General features: G+C 49.1%; 1 protein-coding gene across 8 annotated transcripts in view; it reads right to left on the bottom strand.

Annotated features, from left to right (window-relative positions):
* LOC119967100 (fatty acid-binding protein, brain-like) overlaps window positions 1-26,766 on the bottom strand; it is a 38,619-nt gene that overhangs the window by 8,228 nt on the left and 3,625 nt on the right. For 4 of the 8 annotated variants that reach the window (XM_038799188.1, XM_038799178.1, XM_038799232.1 and 1 more), the window contains one exon: window positions 17,397-17,498. In XM_038799188.1, coding sequence (XP_038655116.1) covers window positions 17,397-17,498 — 102 coding nt within the window. Of the gene's footprint in view, window positions 1-16,638; window positions 16,812-17,396; window positions 17,499-21,563; window positions 21,602-26,766 lie in introns of those variants that run through there. The other 4 variants (XM_038799205.1, XM_038799222.1, XM_038799197.1 and 1 more) reach the window with 3 other exon arrangements.

Here is a 26,766-nt window from a genome sequence, read left to right as displayed (position 1 = left end):
TACTGGTCAGGACATCACCCGGCTTGCCAGGATAAGAATTTCCTTCATACTTTAGTTGCACTTTCCACACTCCTGTACCATTCTTAAGTCAGAACAGAACACACCATTACATCTCCTTCTGCTTGAACATCTCAAAATATGCTACTGTGCTCACAAACAATTCCCCCTCTTGGCTAAGCCAGCTGATTCTTCCCGTTGTCATGCACAGTATGCTAAACTGCTTCATGCTCAGACCAATATCTTATGACAGTGGTTCCCAACCTTTTCAGTAACGTGGCACACTACAAATTTTGCCATCCAACATGGTAGGATTTGAATCCCAGATCTTGCCTTGTGTCTCTGCAGATACCTAATGCAATTTCTGTAAAAATGGAAAATTCCAATAAAAATACTAATTGAGAGCGGTAGTCACATTCAGCATGACCAGCATTGGATGGTCTCTCAGTCCATGCAGACTAAGATCCTCATGAAGAATGTGGCAGAAATGATCCACCACATCCCTTAACAATTGCATGCATCAATGGCACTGTTTCTCGTTCATCTGCATGTATGGTAGACATCTTCTGTAGTCTCTTGGTCACGTCGTGGATGTGGTTCCTCCCTGGCAGCATCAGTCTTCCTTGGCCCCTGATGCCTCGCGATCTTCAAGGTGACATTTGTCTTTGAGCTGTGTCCTACAGCAACGGGCCCTTTTTTTTCACATTTGTATCAAAGTTATCAAGGAGGCAGCATTGCTTGCAGCCTGCATTTTACACTCCTCCTTGGATCGGAGGAAAAATAGAACGGAGCGATTATCGCACCTTACCTGGAATACCCTCCCTCAATCAGCACACCACGATCAGTTTGGAACCATAAAACAGCTCTCATTCCTGACACGTAACTCTCAGGCTACTCCTTGGAACTTTAGCACATTCTGAATACTCACATGGCTAAGCATACCCCTCTGACATGCAGGGCAGCAGGGTAGCATGGTGGTTAGCATAAATGCTTCACAGCTCCAGGGTCCCAGGTTCGATTCCCGGCTGGGTCACTGTCTGTGTGGAGTCTGCACGTCCTCCCCCTGTGTGCGTGGGTTTCCTCCGGGTGCTCCGGTTTCCTCCCACAGTCCAAAGATGTGCGGGTTAGGTGGATTGGCCATGCTAAATTGCCCGTAGTGTCCTAATAAAAGTAAGGTTAAGTGGGGGGGGTTGTTGGGTTACGGGTATAGGGTGGATACGTGGGTTTGAGTAGGGTGATCATGGCTCGGCACAACATTGAGGGCCGAAGGGCCTGTTCTGTGCTGTACTGTTCTATGACGGTGCATTCATTCAGGGGCTTTGAACATGATAAATACAGCCATGTGCTTTCACCCTCAGTCAGACTCCTGTCAGTCTGCCTCCTTTAGCCTGAAACTAAACTAGCTTTGCTCCAATTTCATGACTGGAAGCATTGTGACTTGCAAGACATGACCACTGAAATGATTAATTGGTGCCGTTTTATGAGCTTAATGCTGATGACGAAGAGTTTGCGGCCCTTTCTCTCTTTACATGCTTTCATTTTGGGCGGCACGGTAGCATAGTGATTGGCACTGTTGCTTCACAGCTACAGGGTCTCAGGTTCGATTCCCGGCTTGGGTCACTGTCTGTGTGGAGTCTGCACGTTCTCCCTGTGTTTGCGTGGGTTTCCTCTGGGTGCTCCGTTTTCCTCCCACAAGTCCCGAAAAACATGTTGTTAGATAAATTGGACATTCTGAATTCTGCCTCTATGTACCCGAACAGCTGCCAGAATGTGGCGGCGAGGGGCTTTTCACAGTAACTTCATTGCAGTGTCAATATAAGCCTACTTGTGACAATAAAGATTATTAATTATATACATGTGGCAATCAGACCAAAACAAATGTTTCCCCAATTGTGAATGCACTCCATGAGTTAGGTGTCAAACTGCTTCAGTTGGCATTAGACACATATTAACAGATCTCGGGCTGGATTTTCCATTCTTGAGACTAAGTGTTTTATGCTGTTATGAAAACTGTGGAACTGCACGGCAGCGAAATCGCTCCACAGCTGTAGCTATTCAACTGCTCCTAAAGGGGGCTAGCACAGGCATCACGAGGAACGCCACACTCTGGGAATGGAATAGCGGCCGATTCCGTGATTGTTGCACAGCTGTGGCTGGATTTAAGGGATTCTCCCCCTCCCATGACAAGCGTTGCAGCCAACATGGCTGCAAAGAGAGCAGCGGTGTGCTGGAGACGCACCTTGACTCCGTGGAGGAGAGGAGGCTGATGCTGTACCCCGGCCCGGGAGGGAGGTCCTCAGGTGCCACCATTTGCCGTGCCTAGGCGGAGGTGGGAGCCGCCATCGATGACCCCCCCCCCCCCCCCCTCCGGGGGACAGCTGGACCCCACCTTCCCACATGCGAGCACCTATGCCAGCCGCAATGGCCAGTTGCCCTGGCCACTGATGCCATCAGCTACCCAACCCCAGGTCTGCATGCGCCGGACTGTCTAAGACTGCCGTTTGTGTTTTGCTCCCCCCCCGCCCCTCAGGACAAGGCCGCGCACAACCACCTTGAGCAGGAGAAGACTGGAGGGGGACCACCAGACCTGCTGCCCCTAACCATGGCAGAGCAGAGGGCATTGGACGTGGTCGGCGGCCCGGAGGAGAGGGAGGTCGCCGAGGTGGAAGTCGACGGCGTGCGATGAAGTGAGACCCCCTGACTGGTCGCAGTTCTTCACGGCAAATGTGTGCCCACCCCAACCCCCCTCACCCCAGACCCCAACCCCTATCACCCGAAACCCCAGCCCCCCCCCCCCCCCCCCCACCCCCACCTCAGCCCATCACGACTCTGTCCGGTTGTCTAACCATACATGCCAGTGACAGTGTTGGACATGGGTCAGCAGTTGCATGGCCTGGGGCATTCTGTGCAGGCAGAGGCCAAGGCCCAGGACAGGTCTGCCCTCTCACAGGCAACCATGTGCCGGAGCCAGCAGGAGATTGCAGTGATGCTCCTCAGTGTGGCCCAGTCACAGGTGGCCATTGCTGAGAGCGTCGGCGGCAATGCCCAGGTGCAGGCCGACGTGGTGCAGAGACAGGAGGTGATCGAGTCCCAGAAGGAGGTGCCCACTCACTGGCCGATGTGGCCCACACTCTGAGTGACGCGGCCCACTCACTGGCTGCTATGGCACAGACCCTCAGGGTGGTGGCACAGTCGCAAAGTGATGTTTTGCGGTCCCAGATGGAGATGGGCCACTCCCTGTGCTCCATGGCCGCTAAAGGTCAGACCCTTGTCGACACCAAGAGGGCCTCCAAGACTGGCAGTGCAAGGTGGTCGGGGGGGGGGGGGGGGGGGGGCTCTGAGGATGGCTCCACTTGCACCCCGTCCCATGGAGAAGCTCAGGGGCCATCGGGCTTCCCGAGGGAGGGGGTGGTGCTGGGGCCCGTGCCGGTGATTCCTGCAGGGGAGGTGCCGGAACACCGCGGCACCTCAGACTCCCCCCCCCCCCCCCCCCCCCGGTGTAACTTGTGGGCATCGGGCAGAACAGGACAGCATCACGCCACTCAGGACGCCCGAGGAGCAGCCCGAGCCCATGTAGGCTGGGCCACCACAGGTGACGTGCGCCAGGGGGACTCTCGTCGCAGGGCAGGAGTCACGGTGGTCCGCCTCCACTCCTGCTGTACAATCTGGGGCCGTAAGGTAAGAAAGTTAGACACCAGTTAAGTTGGCATGCGTCCAGGGCACAGCTTAAATATAGGGGCTAGGGAACAGACTCCATATATCTGTTCAAAAGAAACACATGTTCACACCATTAAAACCAGCCTCTGTGCTCCGTCTGATAGCTTTGGGGTGGGGTGGTCAGTGATGGCCAATGGGAGTGAGGGGTGGTTGACGAGTGAGGCCCAGTGGGTGGACTGTGTAACCACTCCCCTCCCCCGGCCCTGGCAGGGCCCTCTCCCCGCAGGAAGCATGGCCAGTGTCCGATCCGGAAGCACGCAGTTCCAACATGCCACCTCCTACCTCCTCTCTCAGCCAGCAATAGAAACACGCCATCTGGAATTCGGCCCATCCAAGTCGCAGAATTGCTGAGGCCCCAGAGAATTAGTCGTCACAATGGATAATGAGATGAATACTGTACTTCCGGGCCGGGCGCCACGATTCCTTCGTTTTTAGGCATTCGGAGAATGCCGATTCGGCGGTGTCCAGACAGCGGCCTGCAAGGCAGCCATCTAGCTGCGCAGCCCACTGACCACCCACTGTGGCTCATGGTTCTGCAGAGTGCCACCAGCTGTATTGGTACCCCCACCCCACTACTCCCGCACCAGAGCCCCCACTCATCACCCCTGCACCCCACTCCTCCCGCACCTCAGCCCCAACTCTCCACCCCACTGCTCCCGCACCCGAGCCCCCACTCTCCACCCCAACACCCCTGCACACCACTCCTCCCGCACCCCAGCCCCCACTCCAACACCCCTGCACCCCACTCCTCCCGCACCCCAGCCCCCACCCCACTGCTCCCGCACCCGAGCCCCCATTCTCCACCCTAACACCCCTGCACTCCACTCCTCCCGCACCCCACCCGAGCCCCCACTCTCCACCCAACACCCCTGCACCCCAGATCCACTCTCCACCCCACTATTCCCGCACCCCAGCCCCCACTCTCCACCCCACTGCTCCCGCACCCGAGCCCCCACTCTCCACCCCAACACCCCTGCACCCACTCCTCCCGCACCCCAGATACACTCTCCACCCCACTATTCCCGCACCCCAGCCCCCACTCTCCACCCCACTGCTCCCGCACCCGAGCCCCCACTCTCCACCCCAACACCCCTGCACAACACTCCTCCCACAACCCAGCCCCCACCCCAACACCCCTGCACCCCACTCCTCCCGCACCCCAGCCCCCACTCTCCACCCCACTGCTCCCGCACCCGAGCCCCCACTCTCCACCCCAACACCCCTGCACTCCACTCCTCCTGCACCCGTCCCCACCCCACCCCCCACCCAAGCCCCCACTCTCCACCCAACACCCCTGCACCCCACTCCTCCCGCACCCCAGATCCACTCTCCACCCCACTATTCCCGCACGCCAGCCCCCACTCGCCACCCCACTATTCCCGCACGGCAGCCCCCACTCTCCACCCCACTATTCACGCACCTCTCCCGTTCCCCAACCCCCACCCCCCACCACTCCTGCACCCCAGCCCCCACCCCACTCCTCCCGCACCCCAGTTCAGCCCCCACCGGTGCTGAGGTGCCAGGAAGCCGAGGGGACATGCGGGGACAGGTTCACAACGTCAACAGGGCCCACCATGAAGCCCATTGGACGTGGTTGGGCACAGGGATATGCACCATGCTAACGTGCCTGCCTTTTACCCCCTGCAGACAGTGGATATTGGAATTCAGCCAACAATGATGGCCAGTAATCCCGCCGTGATATCTACCTGCCTCACTTGTTTCTAATGTGGTATAAAAAATCATGAACCTGGCCTGCTGGCTGAGAGGAGGTAGGAGGTGGCATGTTGGAACTGCGTGCTCCCGGATCGGACACTGGCCATGCTTCCTGCGGGGAGAGGGCCATGCCAGGGCTGGGGGAGGGGAGTGGTTACGCAGGCCATGGGTTGGCATAAACAGCGGGTCTGGCCTATGGGATGGAGTATGATGACAACGTGCTCTGGGATGAGCTCTGGTGCTCCGCATCGTTTGAAAATGTCTAACTCCTGCCCACGGTAGCACTGTCCACTGGGGTGATCCCTGCACGAGAGCTGACCATTCTATCACGCAGTCCCAACGAATCCCTTGGGTGACGGAGGCAGGGGTGAGGAGGGGGGGTGGAGTGGGATGGGGGTGGGATACCAGAGTGGTCCCTGGGCCAATCCCACCCACAAAGTTTAACCATATCACCCCCATCTGCAGTCGGCCAAGACCAGCCGACCTCTCACATCTTCTGACAGAGCACCGAGGAGTTTGTAACGTGCACAGGTGTCTGATGTGAACAAATATATACAGGATTGTGCCCTGGACCCTAACGCTGTACTGTGCCTTGCAACCGTGCCAATTTAACTAGTATCTATTTTTCTGGCCTTACGGGCCCTATCGCTACATCTAGGTGGATATCCAGACGGTACAGCAGGAGTGGAGGCGGCCTGCTGCAATTTCCGCCGTGTGACCTGGGACTTTTGCTGGCCATCTTCTGGAATGACCCGGATCAGCCTGGCTGCTGCTCAGGTGGCCCAGGGCGCGTGGTGCCATCCTGTTCCGTCTGCTGCCGATGTGACAGGAGGGGGGTTCCTAGGCGCTGCGCTTTTCTGACACCTCCCGGGATGGGCGTATCACCTCCCCCTCCCTTGGGATGCCCAATGGCCCCGGGCTGCTCCAAAGGACAGGGGTTCGAGCGGAGCTAACCTCCGAGGCTGCCCGGCCACCTGGCACTGCCAGTCCTGGAGGCCCGCTCTTGTCTCAACCAGGGTGTGCATGCTCGCGGCCATGGAGCACAGGAAGTGGACCACCTCTGTCTGCAACTGCGCCACATCACGCTGTAACTGTGCCAACATCTTCTGGATCTGTGTCACATCAGCCAGTGACTGCGCCATCTCCCTCTGGGACTGGGCCATGTACCTCTATGTCTGTGCCATGTCGGCCAGCACCTGCACAATGCCGCCAATGCTCTTAGCCTTTGCTCGCTGTGGCTGGGCTTAGGAACGGCGTTGCAATGTCCTGTTGGCTCTGGGGCATGGCTGTCTGTGATAGGACTGCCCTGTCCTGGGCCACCACAGCTACCGCCTGCAAAGATTGCCCCAGGCTTTGAACATGTTGACCCATGACCGAAACCTTCGCCCCAAGGCCTCCACTGGGGACTTCACCCGTGCGGTTAAGACCAGAGTGACACGCATGGTTGGCACCATCTCCTGCTTCTGCATGCGATTGGACTCTTCCAACTGCACCTGCACGTGCTGGATGCTTGCCAACAACACCTCATGCAGGTCCTGGCCCTGTGACTACATCTTGACAATTGATGGGACCATCTGTTCCAGAAGCCCAAAACCAGTCTAGACGGCAGCTAGTCCCTTGGGTCAGGCCGCCCTCCAAGCATCCGCTCCCTCGGGAGTTCCTACCTCCACCTGCTGTACTGCAGCATGCATGTGATGGGTACCAGATAGAGCCCAGAAGCCTCTTCACTAAAGTGCCCAACTGAGGGGAGTGTCTCTGGGATGGTGGAGGGTGTTGAAGACAGCTGTGACGGGAAGTCAGTGTCTTCCCTGGACTCGAGCTCCGGGTGTCTCTGGGTGTGGGTCGAGGGCTCTCGTCCATGTCGGTTTCGTCTTTGTCGCTGGTCGATACACTGGGTTCAGGTTGTGGCTGGGATCAGAGTCGGGGGAAACAAGAAGGGCCCACGTCATCACCAGCAGCTCCTGCAAGTCGCATGATTGCATTTGGGGTTGTGGGGGAGGTGTGTGTGTGTGGGGAGAGGATGTGTGTGTGCGGAGGGGCTTGGTGGTGGTGGTAGGACTGACACATGTGCCATGGTGAACTGCAGCTCAGCGGGGTCTCACTTCCTGGCCCGATGTCGACCTCCGCTCCGGCGACTGCCCTTTCCTCGGGCCCACCGTACATCCAGTGCCTCTGTTCTGTTGGGGTGATGGGGCCACAGGTTCGGCAGTCCCACTCCAGTCTTCTGCTCTCAGCGGTTGTACATGGGGGGGGGGGGGGGGGTAGGGTATCTGGCACTGTTTCTGATTGGAATCGATTGTGTTCCATGTGGCACCGGTACTAGCCCCTCAACAGTACATGAATCGGTCCAGGTGCGGCGGCAGTTTTGCTGTCGTAGAAGTCCACTAATCCTGCCCTGGCATCAATGGAGAATCTGGTAGAAAATCTTATATTGACAATGAACATAATTTAAAAATGTTACCCACTAAAACAATTGAAACATTTAAAGTCCACAGTTCTCAATGTGAACATTCATAAATGAAGGAAATACTGAGCAGCATCTAACCGACAATGTTAATGTGACACCTGGATGTACATGTGAGTAGAGTTTATAAATCTGGGAGGAACAGATGACAGGGCAACTTGCAGGTCTTGCTCCACTGACAGGTGCTCACTCCTTCTGATTTTTTACTTACTGTGTGAAACGGCAAAAGTACTGCTACAGTGAGATCGGAAACAGATAGATATTCTTGTTCCTCAAGGAATCAAAATGTGTCCAGAGGCATCTCTGCAAAAGTCAGTTTCACAGTATGCAATCCATCCTGAGCTCTACGAATTCCTCTTGCTTTTAATGAGAATGTCTCGGATGAGTCAACAGAAATTGAACTAAATGGATCACGTACCCAGTGAAAGTCTTCCATACTCTTGGAGGGGAAGTAGCATTCAACCTTCTCTTCAAATTTCTCCTGAAGCACCTATTCAATATCAACTGACATTTCATCAATACACTGTTTGATGGCATTATCAGAAACAGGAGCTTCATCACTTTCTAAAGCAGCAACAGCTCCCAGCATTACTCACAATCCCTTTGCATGACGGCAGAATTAGGTTTTGGCAACGGTGTGCGGGTTCTTCAATTTTTCTGAGCTCAGCCACCAAGTAACATTATCTGAAACCCACACACACCCTCCATCATACATTGATTTTGTTTTACGTTTCGTTCTCTCGCATGTGTGAAGTGCAGTGTATCCTTGCTGGAGAGCAAATGGTGTTTTTTATTAAAATGGCGCTTCAACTTACTTAGTTGACTCGCAACAACCAAGAGAATTCAGAATGTGAACTTCGCGCTATGTTCAGGCACATACCAGAACATATCTCCCTCAATTACAATAACACCAGAGGACCAATAAAATGCAGTTATCATCCTCCTCTCAGATATCAGACCTGTGTGTATCCTTGCTAGAACCAATCATGGATTCCTTAACCCCCACAATAACAGAAATTAAAAAATGAGAGAAAAAAGAAATTCGCGAGGACACCAGTTCTAAAAGGATATTTTACATATATATATGATGCAACAAAATGCCAAACTCAGGCACAGTATGGAATGATCATCATTCCACATATTTATACAGAGAGGACCAGCAAATATTCACACAATAGGTTCTGATTATAGTCAGTGCGGTCAGCGCCTCCCAACCAACTCACTGAGACAGGATTAACAAATAAAACTACCAGCAGTCGAGGGTCTCAGGATATAAAGGACCAGGACACAACCATAAGCCCATGATCCTCTCGCGCAAGCACCTCACCGCATGACAAAGAAGAAAATAAATCTGCTTATTCAAACCTCACCCATCCTCTCATAACATCCGGCCTAAGAAGGAAGGTCCCAAACATAAAGGGGCAACAGGATGCCAACCACAGAACAAGACCTGACCCAGCCCCACAGCCTCACTCACTTAGGAGTCAACAAACCAAGAATACTCAGAACATATAAAGACTAGACTCTCAGGACATTCCTATTAAGCGCCTTCGAGAAGGAATGGCCCAAACATAATGGGGCAACAGGATACCAGCTATTAAGCTGGACCTAGCCTAGTCCGGCACAATCTTGCACATAGGAGTCTGCACCCACAGGATACCCAGCACATGCTAAGACTCACCATCCAACCGACCTCACTAAAAAAAAAGTGCACCAGCCCCACCGACAGTAGAAAAGACAAGTCATCCTCAACCGAGGAGACATCACCACCGAGGAGAAGAATAATTGTCAAGATACTTGTCAATTGGGCGTCTTGGGAGAAGGCCAATCCTCTACTCCCTGATGCGATGAGAAACCCCCCATAATCCAGTAGACCAAATTAGGACTTGCAACAGCATACTGCCTACCGAGATAAGGAGAAGAAACCCCCATAAAGGAGGAACACCCAGATTAACTAATGAATGTCAAACACAGACCAGCATTTTACACCATTGCAGAGTATACTGGTGGCAAAGCAGCGCTGCCTCCACACAGACAAAAATACTGCTGCCCCATGGAAGATCCGACCGACTACAACGAGGAAACTCAGGAAGCTACCAAAAAAGACCACTAGGAGGAGGGACTTATCTCCTCCACCTAGACTACCCTCAAACCAAAGAAGGGCTCCAACAACGCAGATGCACGGCATACAGACCCTCACTCCAACAAATCGACCAAGGATTAACTGACCACACCCAGCTAAGTGCCACCACACAGTTCCTCCAACACCTACAATGCCAGAGATGCCAACCACAAAGAAGAATCACAAGCAACCTAGTCCTCGCTGGGATACAAGATCTGTCCATGGTTTGTAGGAGATAAGCATGGATTCTTAAGATTCAAATTAACAAAGGTACAAAGTACAGACAGCTCTAACTGGGGGTTTTCCTCAATCCAAGTGAGTACTTACCTAACCTTACTACCCACCACCACACTAACCATCCATTCACCACGCTGCCATGGTTCTACACATCCTTTATTTAAACGAGGTGAGGGGTGTCTAAAATGTACTCGCTCTTTGAAAATGCAAGAATTACAGCACATGAAAAAGGGCAAGACTTGGCACAAGCCATGTGCCACATTACCGACCCAGGATGGATTTTGCCAAAACAGGATTACAGGCGACCCTCACCTCTGTGTCCATATATTGCACACCCCTGTCAGGAAGAAAAACAATAACATGAAATTGGCAGCATAATCACAAGGGAATAAAGTTCAGGATTATTGAACCTATGGTGCTTGGAAATGCTGAAGCCATGACAGGATCTTTGTGCAACATTCAGGATCCCTCCAAAGTTCCATTGAATGAAGCACATTCACCTCCGCCGCACCGTCCTCCCGATGCCCAGGCAGCAAGGAACCTTGGCCCCAGCAGAGGGGATGACCCGACACACCGCCTCCAACCTCTCATGACGAGCAGAGAGGACAAGACAACATAGAGCTAGTGGCTTGGGTCTCCGACTGACCCCAGGCCCCAAAGACCAGATACAATGTGCTTCGACGAACCTGAAATGACCAGCCTTGAAGTTGAGTTTGTGGAAGTTGAGTTTGTGAAAGTGTAGCAGCCAACTCTCAAAAATCGGTGGAGGATTTGTTCCCTACTCCACGAAAGAGTGGGCACACAGACACTCAGTTCAGCCTTCAATCCTAATTCGGTCAGGATAAGCAACACACCATGCATCTGGATTTCCCAGGACCGAAGGCGAGCCCCAACCAGGGAAATTGCTGTATCAAATAACAGGGTTCTCTTCTCCACTGCACCACTCTCTCATAAGTATTTCACAGCTGATCAAAGTGAGCCCCAAGAACCTGCACCACGGACGCAAGGTCATTGTTCAGAACATCAGTCACGGTCTCAATGGCAGCCATCACCTTGATGCCGACAGCATTGCCGAGGTGTAGGCCCACTCACCAACAGAGCCGCACAGCAAGCTGGACCCTACCCTAGCCTCCTCGAGCGCCTCAATCAAATAAGGGTTTTTGGATTCAACTCAGATTCTCATTGCTAAAATTTAGCCAGGATCTTCCAGGGACATAGTACAAGATATACAAAAAATAAGTAATTATAGGATGTGCAGAATAAAATGAAGGTTGAAAAGACAAGTAGAGCCAGAGCTCGTGAAAATGCAGCGCTCCCGCACTCATCACGTGACCCCTGAAACTGCTAATTTTAAATGAACTAATATCTTTAAAAGGCTGCACAAAGAAAAAAGGAATTTCTTATTAACACTTTAAACAGTCATACACTAATATCATTGTGATAACCCTCATGCACGGGAGATTTTGGCGATTGATCTCCCAGTGGGTTTTGTAGAATACTAGTTCTCGTGGTGAGCAAGTGGAGGTCCGCCCAGCTGAGGCTCGTTAGCAAGACCTTTGAATATACCTCCCAGACATTGACTGGCAGTTCCCAATAGTCCTGGGCTGGAACGCTAGTTTTTTGAGCCATGGTGCAGGCTTTATTTCCAGTTTAAAATAAATCAGTTTGGCTTTCACTCTGCGCCTCCTGAAATTTTTACACTGGCAACGAGGATCAAGCACAGGATTCTGGGCAGTATTTTTGAAACACCCCGATGACAATTCCAGTAAGAAACAAAGCAAACAAAAAACCCAGAAATGCTCTTGTTTGGGAAGCTCAAGCCTCATGATGCAGACGTGGAGGCCTGGCCCCAGCACGCCGAATGCATGCACTACTTCTTCCACACAAACGGCATAGAAGAGGATGACAGATAAAGTACATCTTTTGACAGCATGCGGTGCCGACGTTTAGCATTATTAAGAGCTTAATGTATCCTGGAGGCAGGTTTCAATCTTTCCGCAGGAGGGGCCCAATAGGGGAGGTGAAGCAAAAGTGGGGAAGAAGAATTGGGCAGGGAATTAGAGGCGAGATTGTGAGAGGATGCCCTGAGTAGTCAACGCGTCCTCGTCGTGTGGCAGGCTTAGCCTCATACGATTTAAGGCGGTCCACGGGGCGCATATGACTGTGGCCCGTATAAGTAGGTTCTTTGAAGGGGTGGAGGTTAGGTGTGGACGGGAGGGTCCGCAAATCATGTCCACAGGGGATTTTGGCAGGGATCTGCCGATGTCATGTCTAAGGTATTGAAACTATGGGTGGTTCAGAGTCTAGAGATGGCAATTTTTGGTGTGTCGGAAAACCCGGGTGTCCAGGGGGCGAGAACGGCCAATGTCTTGGCCTTTGCCTCCCTGGTAGCCCGGAGACGGATCTTGTTGGCGTCGAGGGACTCAGAGCCCCAGAAATCAGGGGTATGAGTTAGTGACATGGCCGAGTTTCTCAGGCTCGGGAAGATCAAGTTCGCCCTGAGAGGATCGATGCTAGGGTTCGCCTGAAATTGGCAGTCATTTATCGATTTCTTTGGGAAGAATTAAGCTGTAAGAAGAAGGGGGCGGGGTACAGGGAAAGAGGGAGGCATGGGGGGGCTGGGTGAGGTGGGGAGTAGCTAGTGGGAAAGGGGGACTGGGGAATTGTGTATGTAAGCCATGTTGTCTGGGTTTAGTTGTTGTTTGGTTGGGTGTTATTTGCTTTGTTGTTTTTTCCTCTTGAAAACTGTTAACATTTTACATATGCCTTAATAAAATATTTTCAAAAAAATGTTTAACTTATCCTGCAGCCCCTGACACCAAAATGTTCACCAAGCTTGCGGATCGAGTAAAGAACCATTAAAACCCAAAGCCGCCTGTAATCCTCCAGCGTTTCTGATTCAACACAACTAGGAGGACCCCTGCGGAACCTATGATAGAATTTCTGGCTTAAGATTCTAGATTAAGGAAGCTGGTCGAATACTGTGAGTTTGGCCCATCCCTAATCTAAATGCTACATGACTGGCTAGTGTGTGGATCATAATGTCGCAATATAAAACCAATTGTTGGCAGACCCATCCTAGATCTCAAAAGGGCTATTGAATGCCAAGGAAGGGACCCAAGAACTCGAAGGAACGAGGAGCAGTAGTGTTCTCAGGCCGGGGGGGGGGGGGGGGGGGGGGGGGGGGGGGGGGGGAGGCTTGCCAAACATTTCAGAACATGGCCGGTCACATGTGCTTTACTTAGCAAAGAGACCAAACTTGAGCAGTTGTAGAGCCTTGGGATATGACCAGCACTGTTTGCGGTGTGGGCTGCACCGGTCATCCCAGTCCTCAAGCCTGAAAAGTCAGTCCACGCTTGCGGGGACCATAAACTAACAATTAATAAAATATCACGTTTAGATCGATACCCCATACCATGCATAGAAGATCTATATGCCAAACTGTCAGGTGATCAAACCTTCACCAAACTAGATAGGAGCCATGCCTACCTCCAGCTAGAACTAGGTGACTCATCCAGGACGTATGTGACATATGTGAGGGCAGCACGGTAGCATTGTGGATAGCACAATCGCTTCACAGCTCCAGGGTCCTAGGTTCGATTCCGGCTTGGGTCACTGTCTGTGCGGAATCTGCACATCCTCCCCGTGTGTGCGTGGGTTTCCTCCGGGTGCTCCGGTTTCCTCCCACAGTCCAAAGATGTGCAGGTTAGGTGGACTGGCCATGATAAAATTGCCCTTAGTGTCCAAAATTGCCCTTAGTGTTGGGTGGGGTTACTGGGTTATGGGGATAGGGTGGAGGTGTTAACTTTGGGTAGGGTGCTCTTTCCAGGAGCCGGTGCAGACTCGATGGGCCGAATGGCCTCCTTCTGCACTGTAAATTGTACGTATGTGACGATTAACACCCATAAGGATTTATACGAATATACACCCTGCTGTTCAGTCTCATCAGCATGCGCCATTTGTCAATATGCAAGGGAGAACATTCTCAAGGGCTATTTAAGGAGGCAATATACGTAGATGACTTAATAATGACAGGGACCATGAAGACATAGAAGAGGTTTTGAGACAAATTATTGATGCAGTTGTCCGTCTCAAATGAGAAAAATGTGTTCCATGCATATGCATCCAGAAACTTGGCTGATGTGGAAAGACGCTATTCACAGACTGAAAAGGAAGAATTGTTACTTTGGGGTGAAGAAATTCCACCCATATGTCTACGGCCGACATTTCACAATAGTGAAGATGATAAACCCTTGCTGGGCCTTTTCAAAGCAGATAAAATGATTCCCCCTATCACCCTGCTCAGATCCAATGTTGGGCATTATTGTGAGCAGCCTATGAATACTCTCTCAAGCACCGCCCATGAATACACATTGGCAAGGTCACCTCCCGCTGTCCAAAAGCTCAGCCCCTCTGCCAGTTTTGGAAGAGGTTATCATGACCTTGAAATTCCTGGATACTTTGCCAGTATTCGAGAAGCAAAGCGTGGACCTGTAAGGACCCCACACTGGCAAAATCGCACCACACGATCCTCAGTGGCGGAATCTGAGGACACCCCACAAATGACATGAAGCCCTTTCTCACTAAACGACTAGGGCTGAGTATAGAAGATAGCATCTTCCTGTGGGGAGCACAAGTAGTGTCTCCCGTGCAGGTCAGTGCCCAATCCTGATGGAATTACACCGTAAAAGTCATTGTCTAATGGCCTGGCAATTCAAACATTCAAAACTGGAATGAAGAAACAACCTGGATATGAAATTGGCCCGGTTCATCTTCGATTATAGAATCACACCACACTATACGGGAGTCACACCAGGGGAATTGTTAATGGGATGATGGCTACGCACCAGGCTCAACCTACTACTTCCCAGCTTTTGGGGGGTGGGGGCGATGGGGGTTGGAGTTTGTGTCAAAGCAGGACACCCAACAAAACAATTATGACACCTGAAGACCTGAAAGGACCTCAGGATATGAACTGCCATCTCTGTGCAGAACTTTGGAGATGGTTCCCTATGGATCCAAGGAGTCATGCTGGAAAAGACTGGCCCCGGTTTCTTACAAAGTCAAAGGAAAGACCATGAACAAACACCTAGACCACCTAAAAAGCAGGGAATCCACTCCAGCAGAGGCAATTTCAGCAGAGACGCGTCCTTGACGCCCATTGCAACTACCTCTGACTCAGCCTATGGGAAACCCAAGAGCCGTTCCCCTTGACGATGAAGATGCAGAGTCCAAAATGAAGACCGAGGAGATTAATCTACTACTGGGGATCAGCACTGAAGTCTGTGACCCTTCGGCACTCAACAAGGAAGTGACGATCTCCAGTCTGCTTCACGCCACTAACCGCCCACCTCCATCTGTTCCCGACTCGAGGATTTGTGTTAAGTGACAAAAGGGGTCTCGTTGCCAATGAGTGAGGGGGATGATTTTGATTTGAAGGTGGGGGGGGGGGGGTCCAAGTTGGTTGGTTCACTGACTTTTTAAAAACATTTTGAGTACGCAATTCATTTTTTCTGGTAAAGGGACAATTTAGTGTGCCCAATCCACCTGCGCTGCACATCTTTCCGTTGTGGGGACTAAACCCACAGAAACACAGGGAGAATGTGCAAATTCCACACGGACAATGACCAGCAGCCGGGATCGAATCTGGAACCTCAGCACCGTGAGGCAGCAGTGCTGACCACTGCGTGGATTTCCTCTGGGTGCTCCGGTTTCCTCCCACAGATCAAAGATGTGCAGGTTAGCTGGATTAGCCATGTGAAATTGCCCCTTGGTGTCCAAAGATGTGAAGGTTAGGTTCACGGGTTAATGGGATTTGAAGGTGGGGTTGAGTAGGGTGCTGTTATGCATTCAGCCTCATCGTAAGCCTACTGAGTATACACATGGATATTTTAGTCCCATTTTTAAAAATTAATTTAGCGCACTTCATGGACTAGGTGGAAATGAAACCCCATCACAGTCAGCCTACAATTGGACTGCAATTGTAAGCATCTTACTTCAAAGGATTTTCTGGAGAAGGTGCTGGGAAAGTAGTATTAATAGTTCTGGGGCTTAAGAATACATTTTACTCATTTTAGGGATGTGGGTATCACTAGTTGAGCCAGCATTATTGTCAATCCCTAACTGCTTTTGAACTGAGTGCAGTTCAGGGGGCATTTTCAGAGTCAACCACACAAATACATGAGAGTCGCATGTAGGCCAGATCAGGCAAGGATGACAGGTTTCCCTCTCTAAAGGACATTAGTAAATACATTGGGAGAATACAGGACACAGTGTATAGACTCTGTTCGTGGGAATGTTCAGCTAAATGGCCTGATTTAATTTCATGCCACCAAAACCCATGATGAAAGTTGAAGTCATGAAAAAAAAATTCAGGCTTATCTCATAATTCATAATAAACAATTGTTTTAGGGCACATATTTTAAGGCAGTCATTTCTTTTTCATGTAAAGTTGTTACACAAGGAGATGTGTCAAATGACATGAGACTGAAGAAAGGAACTTCCTCATTTACTTTCCCTCTCGTATGAACGAACAGAGACCACATCATTTAAGACAAGAGTCTAGAAAAGAAAAACAATATGACCTGTCAGAAAACAATAATCGGTGAATTGAGTGTGCACATCAGCTTAAATGCAAAGTTATATAAAGCGCATTTCTCTCAGCTCAGAAAGAATTCTTGCAAATCAGTAAGAGGGCATGAACCAGCAAAACAAAACAGGCCTGAATGGGCTGCAAATTAATAATCCTAATAGAGACAAACTGGATGGATAATGTGGAAAATGAAATTGTTTTATATTTGTGCACTAGGAACTAGATTAACATTTCAGGAACACTGAAATTTAGTAAGGGATTCTTTATTCTAACCGGTCTATACCTGGAGTGCATCATACTGACATCAGCTTCTGCTTGCCGGTGTTCACTTTGATGAGCACAGAATTCATTAAATGCCAGTTTGTAGTTCAGAGGTTGTTGTTAAAACACATCACTGGGATTGAAAAGAAGGGGCTTCACCCCTTGAATTAGGGGCGCTTAACCCCACCAATCATTCTTGAAATTCATGACCCAGCTTCATCACAACACTGAATATAAACCTAATGTAGTAAGTTGCTATTTACATGCAAAACTTTCTCTTTTCTTAAACGTACCAATATGAGTTTATCATCCTTGATTTCTCGGGTAAGTGTTGTTTGCTTTCCATCCCACTTCTGAATCTGGACCAATTTTTCACCTTCCAATGATATAACTGTCTGGAACAACAACAGTCAGCATATTATTTTTCTGCAGTTGATAAATGGAGGTCTGGTCCTCCACACGCCAGAAAGGTTCTCCAACCTTAGTGTCTAATATTTCTAACTTCAGAATTCTTACGTAATTCAGGATCTAATTCTTACTCACATACAACTCCTCTCAAAACTACCCACACAGTAGTTGTGACAGGAATAACTTTTAGCTTTATTTAATCAGGTTCTCTTTGATCAATAATCAGGCTAGTTTATTGAACAAGCATTTTTAAATAAATGTTCATTGTGATCTAAATTAAATTAAAAACAACGACCCCATTCTTTATCAAGGTATTGCCATGATTTCTGGATTTTTTGCTAAATATTCACAGTTCAGCAAATCATAAATTGACCTTGGCTGCCCCATGATCAGAGACAAGGGCCACATTTCAGCCCTGACCGGCCGGCGGGATTCTCCGTTACGGCAGCCGGTCAATGGGGTTTCCCATTGTGGGGCAGCCCCACACTGTCAGGAACGCCCCCCCCCCCCCCCCCCCCCCCCCCCCAGGAGCCGGCATAACGGAGAATCATGCCGGCGGAGAATCCGGGCCAAGGTGGTAAATTTCCCCTTTCTGTATCTACTCTAATCTGGAGTTTTATGTTGTCAGGGTGGGCGCCCACCTGACCCGGCAGCACAGGAAATCACACAAGAATACGTTGGGCGTGCATCCTGATGCCGCTGCACACTCTCACAATATTTCGGTCAGCAGGTGTGAGCATGAATCGGATGTGTCCTGACGACAATTAGGAAGTTCATTCAGAGGGTTTAAAGTGTAATTGACCAGAATATTATGTTGCTCGTGCGATTTTTAGGTCAGTGCACAGACAACACAGGCAGGAGGACAAAGGGTTTTTGCCATTTGTCATCCAAGGGCAGGATAAAAGGGGGCTGGAGCAATGGCAGGCTTTGTTTGTAGGAGGTATTGAGAGTTTGGTGAGGGTTTAGTTTGGAGTACTGTATTGTGAACATTTTCACTGCTTTCTTGGAGATTTGCGCACCTAGTCTGCAGTTTTCAGGAGTGACATCGCAGACTTGCAACCCTTTGGCATGGATCAGCCCCATTTGCTTCTCTGCTTATGGTCTTGTCTACTCAGCAATGAGCATGTCCTCCTCCGAGGAAGATGGAACAAAGAGAGAAGGCTAATTGGGTGCAGACATCAACTCAGAAGACAGGTGCTATCACAGGATGCTCTGGGCCGGGAGGGAAGGCAAGGAAGAGGTCCCCCCCAGAAGATGCCACTATCCAGCTGCCAGTGTGCAGCAGGGCTCCCAGTCTTTTCCAACATAAATCAGTATTCCAGATACCATAAATTAGTATTTTGGCAGTAAAATCAGAATTTTAATTTCAAAGAAACAATGGACACCAATCTGAAGCACAGCTTTGCGCCTTGATTTCACAAATCTCAAACACGAATGGAAAATGCAAATCTAACGCTGTTACATAGATGTACATCATCATTAGGGGCAGCACGGTAGCATTGTGGATAGCACAATCGCTTCACAGCTCCAGGGTCCCAGGTTCGATTCCGGCTTGGGTCACTGTCTGTGCGGAGTCTGCACATCCTCCCCGTGTGTGCGTGGGTTTCCTCCGGGTGCTCCGGTTTCCTCCCATAGTCCAAAGATGTGCAGGTTAGGTGGATTGGCCATGATAAATTGCCCTTAGTGTCCAAAATTGCCCTTAGTGCTGGGTGGGGTTACTGGGTTATGGGGATAGGGTGGAGGTGTTAACCTTGGGTAGGGTGCTCTTTCCAGGAGCCGGTGCAGACTCGATGGGCCGAATGGCCTCCTTCTGCACTGTAAATTCTATGTAAAATCATGAAATGAAAATCGCTTATTGTCACGAGTAGGCTTCAATGAAGTTACTGTGAAAAGCCCCTAGTCGCCACATTCCGGCGCCTGTCTGGGGAGGCTGGTACGGGAATCGAACCGTGCTGCTGGCCTGCTTGATCTGCTTTAAAAGCCAGCAATTTAGCCTTGTGAGCTAAACCAGCCCCTCAACCAGCTCATGAGTGGGTGTTTTCAAATTAAGTTTCAAGCATTCAGGGAGGCACGGATACCAAGGAGGTCACTGATTCAGCGTTCTTTCAGCTAAGTTACCAATGCTTGCCTTTCGTCGAAGACTCCTTCCCAAACGTCTTACGCATTTCACAGTAACTTCATAAACCTACTTGTGACAATAGCAAAGGTTATTATTATCATGCCATAAGCTCAATGTGGTGCCCTGGTGGCAAAGGTGACCTTGACACTCATCCTCTGGCTGGCGGGGCTGGAGTAGGCTCTGCTGAGAGAAACATGGCTGAGCACTCTTCAGTCACCATGGACTCTTGAAGATGGCACAGTAATTGGCACAGAGGTAGAGGAGCTGTTGCCCTAGCCCCGGGCGTTGCGAGAAGAGCTAAGAGACGAAAGGCAGCTCCACTATGAGGTATGTCTGGACCTCCCTGTTCACCATTGATGTATGGGTACCCATCGGAGACACTGGGTGCTGCACCCTTCTCCCACACTGCCAAGCCCTCACACAGGCTATTGCCTACGAGAAGGTTTGGAGGTCCAATCCCAAACCCACAAAACCTCCTTCTGTCCCTGGAGCTGCCTTTCCATGGGGAGTCGCCACTCTCTCAATGGATGAGGCTATGCACTTGTATTTCAAGGACAACGCAGTGTTCATGCTCCACATGGACCCTCCATGACAGAGACAATGGCACTGCAGACGCTCAGGAATCTCTGCCAGATCGCCCTGCGAACTCAGTTGGTCAGCCAGTATTTGACGCTTGATTGACAACTCCAGAGGCCTCCACCACTGTTCACGAGCATGATGTGCCCTCACTGCTGTGCACCACCAACTGAGCTGACGCGTTATTGCCGACCAATGTGTCATTATCTGCACTGGTGCTCGATGCTGAGAGAGGATGAGTTGTGGAAGCATCTGCCATTGGTTCTTGCTTCGGTGGCAATGGAGTCATCGCTTCCTGGTTCACTCTGGTGGATGGCTCATCTGGAGGATGAAAACAATCGGTCAGTACTGAGTCAATATCCATGATATGAGGCCCAGTGTGAGTGATAGCAATGGCATCACAGTGGCTAAGCGATTGGTGCATCACTGAAGCCCTTATGAGGAATGAGACGCTCAGACATTATTTTATCTCTCCATCTGTGTCGCTTCAGCCCATGGGGCACTTAGGGAGGCCTGCTTCTCTGCAACTGTGGACCTTCCTCTTCGCTCACACTCGAGTTCCACAGTTCTCAGCTCATGACTGATGAGGATTGCCAAGTTATCCGTCCCACCTCCAGTGGCAGATGTTGTTCTGGCTACCTTTCTCCTGTAAGGAAGTGCAAATCTCCATTCAGTACTCAACCTTCCACTTGCAGCATCATATCCCCCACTCCACTTGACCCTCGCGAGGCATGTGGACAGACTTTCTTCTTTGTGCAACTTACCCTTTGATGGACCCAGCGTTTCAGATCTTCTCTCCAGCATTAACATGCACGGGCAAAGATGTGTTCTGGGACTCCCTGAATCTCCACACTGGACAATGCCAACTCAGAACTCACCCTTGTTGAGCACAGACGGTCACTGAACCTTTTGTGGCACAGTATCCAGGTGCGCTGGACTAGGTCATGTCCGCTAACCTCAGCTGTCACCTCTACCAAGGCCTTATTGGTTAAGTGGGGTGGACTCCTTCCTAATTGCTCTTGTGCAGGTCCAGAAAACGGGGCTGGAATGCCATGCACACACATGGAATGTATGATTCCCACCTATAAAAACCTTTTATAACTTTTTAAAAAATAAATTTTGAGTACCCAATTATTTTTTTCCAATTAAGGGGCAATTTTAGTGTGGCCAATTCACCTAACCTGCACATCTTTGGGTTGTGGGGGTGAAACCCACAGACACAGGGAGAACATGCAAATTCAACAGACAGTGATCGAACCCGGGTCCTCAGCGCCGTAGGCAGCAATGCTAACCACTACGCCATGCCGTCCCCTTTTATAATTTTATACATCTCTATTAGATCATCCCCTCACCATACCTTTTAAGCACAGAAAGATCCAGGCTGTTCATCCTTTTCTGAAAGGTACAATGTCACAGTTTTGATATCATACTTGTAAGTCTTTTTTGCACCCCTGGAATACCTCTATATGCAATTTTAAATATGGAGTCCAGAATTCTTCGCAGTTCTCCAACTGTGTTCCAACTAAGGTTTGATACAAATTTAGCACAACGTGCTTTTTTCTCCAACTTCATCCCTATGTAACTAAACCCTGGTGCTTGATTTGCTCTTTGTTATGTACTTATGAACCTGAATTACAATTTTCAGTATTTTGTGTATTAATACTCCAAGATGTCTTTGCCCCTCTACTCCATTTAATTATTTTATTTTCAAAGTAATAGATGTTTCCTTATTTTTCTTACCAAAATATAACATCTTTTACTTACCTCTGATGTAATTTGTCAGTTGTATTCCATTCTGCAAGTTTATTAATGTATTCTTGTAAATTGTGCAGTCCTCCTCAGTGTGGGACTCTGCTTCCCATTTACTGCCACTATGAACACACTTTATCCCTCTATCTACCTTCTGTCTTGCAGCCAGCTAGTTGCTAAGCTAAGTTGCTACTTGTTTCCGTATTTTGTACGCTCTGGGCTTATTGGAGTATATTGTTTGGTTCTTTATGGAAATCTCGATATATTACATGTACTGTATTGCCCATGTCTTTCTCTGTTACTATAACAGGTTAAAATACAATTTTGAAAAATTTCTTAATTTAAGGCTTGTTAGTAATGGCATAATTTAATTTGTGTGTGTACGAAGCAGCGTGTGTGCACAGATGTGTATCAGTGGTCATCTTGCATTGGTAAGAAAAACAATCTTTGAAATACACTGCACTCCCAGCCTACAGTATGGATGCCAGGTTTCAATTGGCTCCACAGCAACTAGTATAGCAATCCCAAGTCATGCCCCTGACTGTTTCGAATAGTCATTCCAGAATGTGCAGGTGAGGCAGCCTAGCAGCAAACAACTTAGAAAACTACTACTTTAAAGTCAAACCAGACTATTGTATTTTTTCCAATATAAAAATATTTGAGCACATTAGCATAAAGTAGAGCTTTTAGACTTCAAAGCTGCTGAAATAAATTATACAGAATAAATTAAAGAGAAATATGGAAATTGTGTCCCACTAGTCCAGTGTTCTTCAAACTGTTTTTCCGGGGACCTATTTTTACCAACCGGCCAACCTTCGGGACCCAACCCGGCTGACCTTCGCAACCCACGCCAGCCGACCTTCGCGACTCATCATTTTCGCTTACCTTGTTTGCTGCTGACAAAAGTGGAAGAAATAGTTTTGGGTCCCTTTGGCCCTCGTATACGCTCCTCCAATGGAACCTGTTGGATGAAGGTGAAGCCATCCGGTGTCGAAAAGTATGGAGCCTTCATCTGTCCAAAGTTCTGCATTTCCTTCCTGTAAAACTTTACCAAATAAACCGCCCCCCCCCACCGAGCTTGTAAAACAATAAAAATAAAATGAATAAATTACATGAATAAATAAATGAATAAAATGAATAAAACCCCCCCGAACTTGTAAAACAAAAAGTTGCGACCGTTTAAAAAAAGCGGCCACACTGCGCATGCGTGCCCGATCAGTACAGCCGCATTTTGTTTACATGTTCGCAGCCATTTTGAAGGCTGCTTGCTTCCGGCTTTATTAACAGCCGGCTGCTGCGCGCAGATTTGCACGATCGGGAGTGCCACGACGGACGGCTCCGCAACCCTCCTGACACCCGTCCGCGGATCGCGCCCCCAAGTTTGACAATGCCTGCACTAATGCATGCATTCGTCATTTCACTAAAGATCATGTTGCATGCCATAGGTCCAGATGAATCAAATGCGTCTTAATTATTTGTGTATCAAGCAAAATAATACTACATTTTTATTCTTTCATGGGACGTGGACATCGCTGGATAGGTCAGCATTTGTATTGCCCATCTCTAATTGCCCTTGAGAAGGTAATGGTGAGCTGCCTTTTTGAACTGCTGCAGTCCACATGGTATAGGTCAGTGTTTTTCTCAAACGTTTTTTCCCGGGACCTGCTTTTGCCAACCGGCTGACCTTCACGACCCATGCTGGCTGACCTTGTTTCATAACTCTATCACCAATCTACCACAATGCAAGATATGTATCGCTATACTACCCCACTATGTACAGGACCGATGAATAAAGAAACACGGCAGTAGCAAGAAGGGGGAGAGGTCTCGGGGGAGTTGGAGTTAAGGGGCTAATTCAAATGCGGGCAAAAATTGGAACAGTTTTGTACAGATTTGTTTATGTTTATTTTTGTTGTGCAAAAAGAAAAGACTCTAATAAAAACATTCTCAAAAAAAAAACTTTCTCTCACAAACACAAGCTGTGCAATAACTCTCTCTTATGCTCCTATTCCACTGCCCCCAGTGTTGGAACCAGTGCATGAATTTCATACAATGGCCAGATTTGAATCTGCAAATCAGCTCAATACAGACTACAAAATTAAAAATGATGACAAAAATTTAGCATGCAAATGGATGGAAATAACTACATCTAAATTTCTTAACTCTAAGCTGGTTTCCTGTTGAATTTCTGTACATTAAGTTTTTGGTGATGTGGTGAGTGAGTTCGGTTTTATAATCTGGAGAAATGTGCGTGCACACAAGGGAAGGCAATTATATCAACCGTTTCAGAATACTCTGGTAATCAGCATGACTCACCGGTAACCAGCAGGACTGTCCCGCAAATGATCCAGAAACCACTGGCATTTACAGAATTAACATTTGGTTCCACAGGTTATCTCCAAAAAATAGTTAGATGGAGCTTTGAGGGATCAGATCCAGCATCCTTGTTCCAAAACAGAGCCTGGCTTGATTTTGCATCTAAACAGACCACATTAACTGTCTCCTGTTTGCTCATGCAATCTTGTTGACTCCGGGAGTGTAATATTCCAACTCCATGTCCTGACACATATGCTTGTGACATGACATCCCATTGCTATTGGGAGTTGGGCTGTTCTCCTGTGACCGATATTCATCTGCATGATCTTCTGGAGTATCATAGAACCTTCCTCCATCATCATGTTCTATCATCTGTTGTAGAGTCTGGGCCATGCTCTTCAGTTGTGCTATGCTTAACGTTAGCTGCCTCCGACATAAAGTGACAGTTTAGTCCTTTCGCTAACACTTGCTTGAACTTCTGTTTCTTCCAGAGTCCCATTGGCTCACTCTACCTGATGCTGCAGAACTTTGTCAGGTGTTTCAGACAACATGCTGCACAGTCTGGAGGCCCATCTGCCCCTTGCTTTAGGGGTGCCAGGAAACTAACCTCCTCTGGTACATGCTGAATTGATCCTTCATCACGACTGTCATCTTCTGAACTCAGCACGTGAAAGATCAGTAATTGCTTCAACGCATGAAGGTTTGTTGGTGCAACCTCTGCTCAGGAACAGGGAAGTGATGAGACTGAAGACAGACCCTGGCTTGAACAGTGCAGCTCAAGCCATTTTCAATAAATATGCCAGGAGCTGCCATTGGGCACTTCTTCCATGATCGGGACCAACATGGGAAGGCTGCGACTGATCGCTCCGCAACCCTTCCGACACCCGCTCGCAACCCACCCAGGGCGCGACTCGCACTTTGAAAAACCCTGGTATAGGTACACCCACAGTGCTGCTAGGGAGGGAGTGCTGAGATTTTGACCCAGCGAGTGAAGAAATTATGATATATTTCCAAGTCAGGATGGTGTGTGGCTTGTATGGGAACTTGCAGATGCTGGCGGTGTTTTCCATACATCCTCTGCCCGTGTCTTTCTAAGTGGTCAAGGTTATGGGTTTGGAAGGTGCTTTTGAAGGAGCCTTGGTGAGTTGCTGCAGTGCAGCTTGCAGATGTGTATTGGTGGTAGAGGGAGTGAATATTGAAGGTGGTGGATAGATGCCAATGAGCAGGCTTTTTGACCTTGATGGTGTCAAGCTTTTGAATGTTGTTGGATTGTCCAGGCGAATGAAGGGTATTCCATCACATTCCTGACTTAGCCTTGTTGATAGTGGACAGGCTCTGGCGAGTCAAGGGGTAGTTACTCTGCAGATTTTACAGGTTCTGACGTGCTCTTGTAACGACAATGTTTATATGGCTGATCCAGTTCAGTATCTGGTCAATGGCAACCGCCAGATTTTGGTAGTGTTTATTACCTGGTACTTGTGTTATTTGCCAGTTGTCGGCCCAAGCCTGAATGTTCAAAGAACAAAGAAAAGTACAGCACAGGAACAAGACCTTCGGCCCTCCAAGCCTGCGACGACAATGCTGCCCGTCTAAACTAAAATCTTCTACACTTCTGGGGACCGTATCCCTCTATTCCCATCCTATTCATGTATTTGTCAAGATGCTCCTTAAATGTCACTATCGTCCCTGCTTCCACCACCTCCTCCGGTAGCGAGTTCCAGACACCCACTACCCTCTATGTAAAAAACTTGCCTTGTACATCTCCTCTAAACCTTGCCCCTCGTATCGTAAACCTATGCCCCCTAGCAATTGACCCCTCCACCCTGGGAAAAAGTCTCTGATCATCCATTCTGTCTCTGCCCCTCATAATTTTGTATACCTCTATCAGGCCGCCCCTCAACCTCTGCTGTTCCAGTGAGAACAAACCAAGTTTATTCAACCTCTCCACATAGCTAATGCACTCAATACCAGGCAACATCCTGGTAAATCTCTACTGCACCCTCTCTAAAGCCTCCACAGTGTGGTGACCAGAATTCAACACTATACTCCAAGTGTTGCCTAACTAAGGTTCTATACAGCTGCAACATGACTTGTCAATTTTTATACTCAATGCCCCAGCCAATGAAGGCAAGAATGCCATATGCCTTCCTGACTACCTTCTCCACCTGTGTTTGCCCCTTTCGTCGACCTGTGGACCTGTACACCTAGATCTCTCTGACTGTCAATATTCTTGAGGGTTCTACAATTCACTGTATATTCCCTACCTGTATTAGACCTTCCAAAATGCATTACCTCACATTTGTCAGAATTAAACTCCATCTGCCATCTCTCTGCCCAAGTTATATGTTCTATGTAAGTCTCCAAATGATCTAAATCCTGCTGTATCCTCTGACAGTCCTCATCGCTATCCGCAATTCCACCAACCTTTGTTTCTTCTGCAAACTTACTCATCAGACCAGTTAAAATTTCCTCCAAATCATTTATATATACTACGA

Source organism: Scyliorhinus canicula, chromosome 1 (assembly GCF_902713615.1).
Source record: "Scyliorhinus canicula chromosome 1, sScyCan1.1, whole genome shotgun sequence".
NCBI classification, from domain to species: Eukaryota; Metazoa; Chordata; class Chondrichthyes; order Carcharhiniformes; family Scyliorhinidae; genus Scyliorhinus; species Scyliorhinus canicula.
This window is presented reverse-complemented; position numbering and strand designations above follow the sequence as displayed.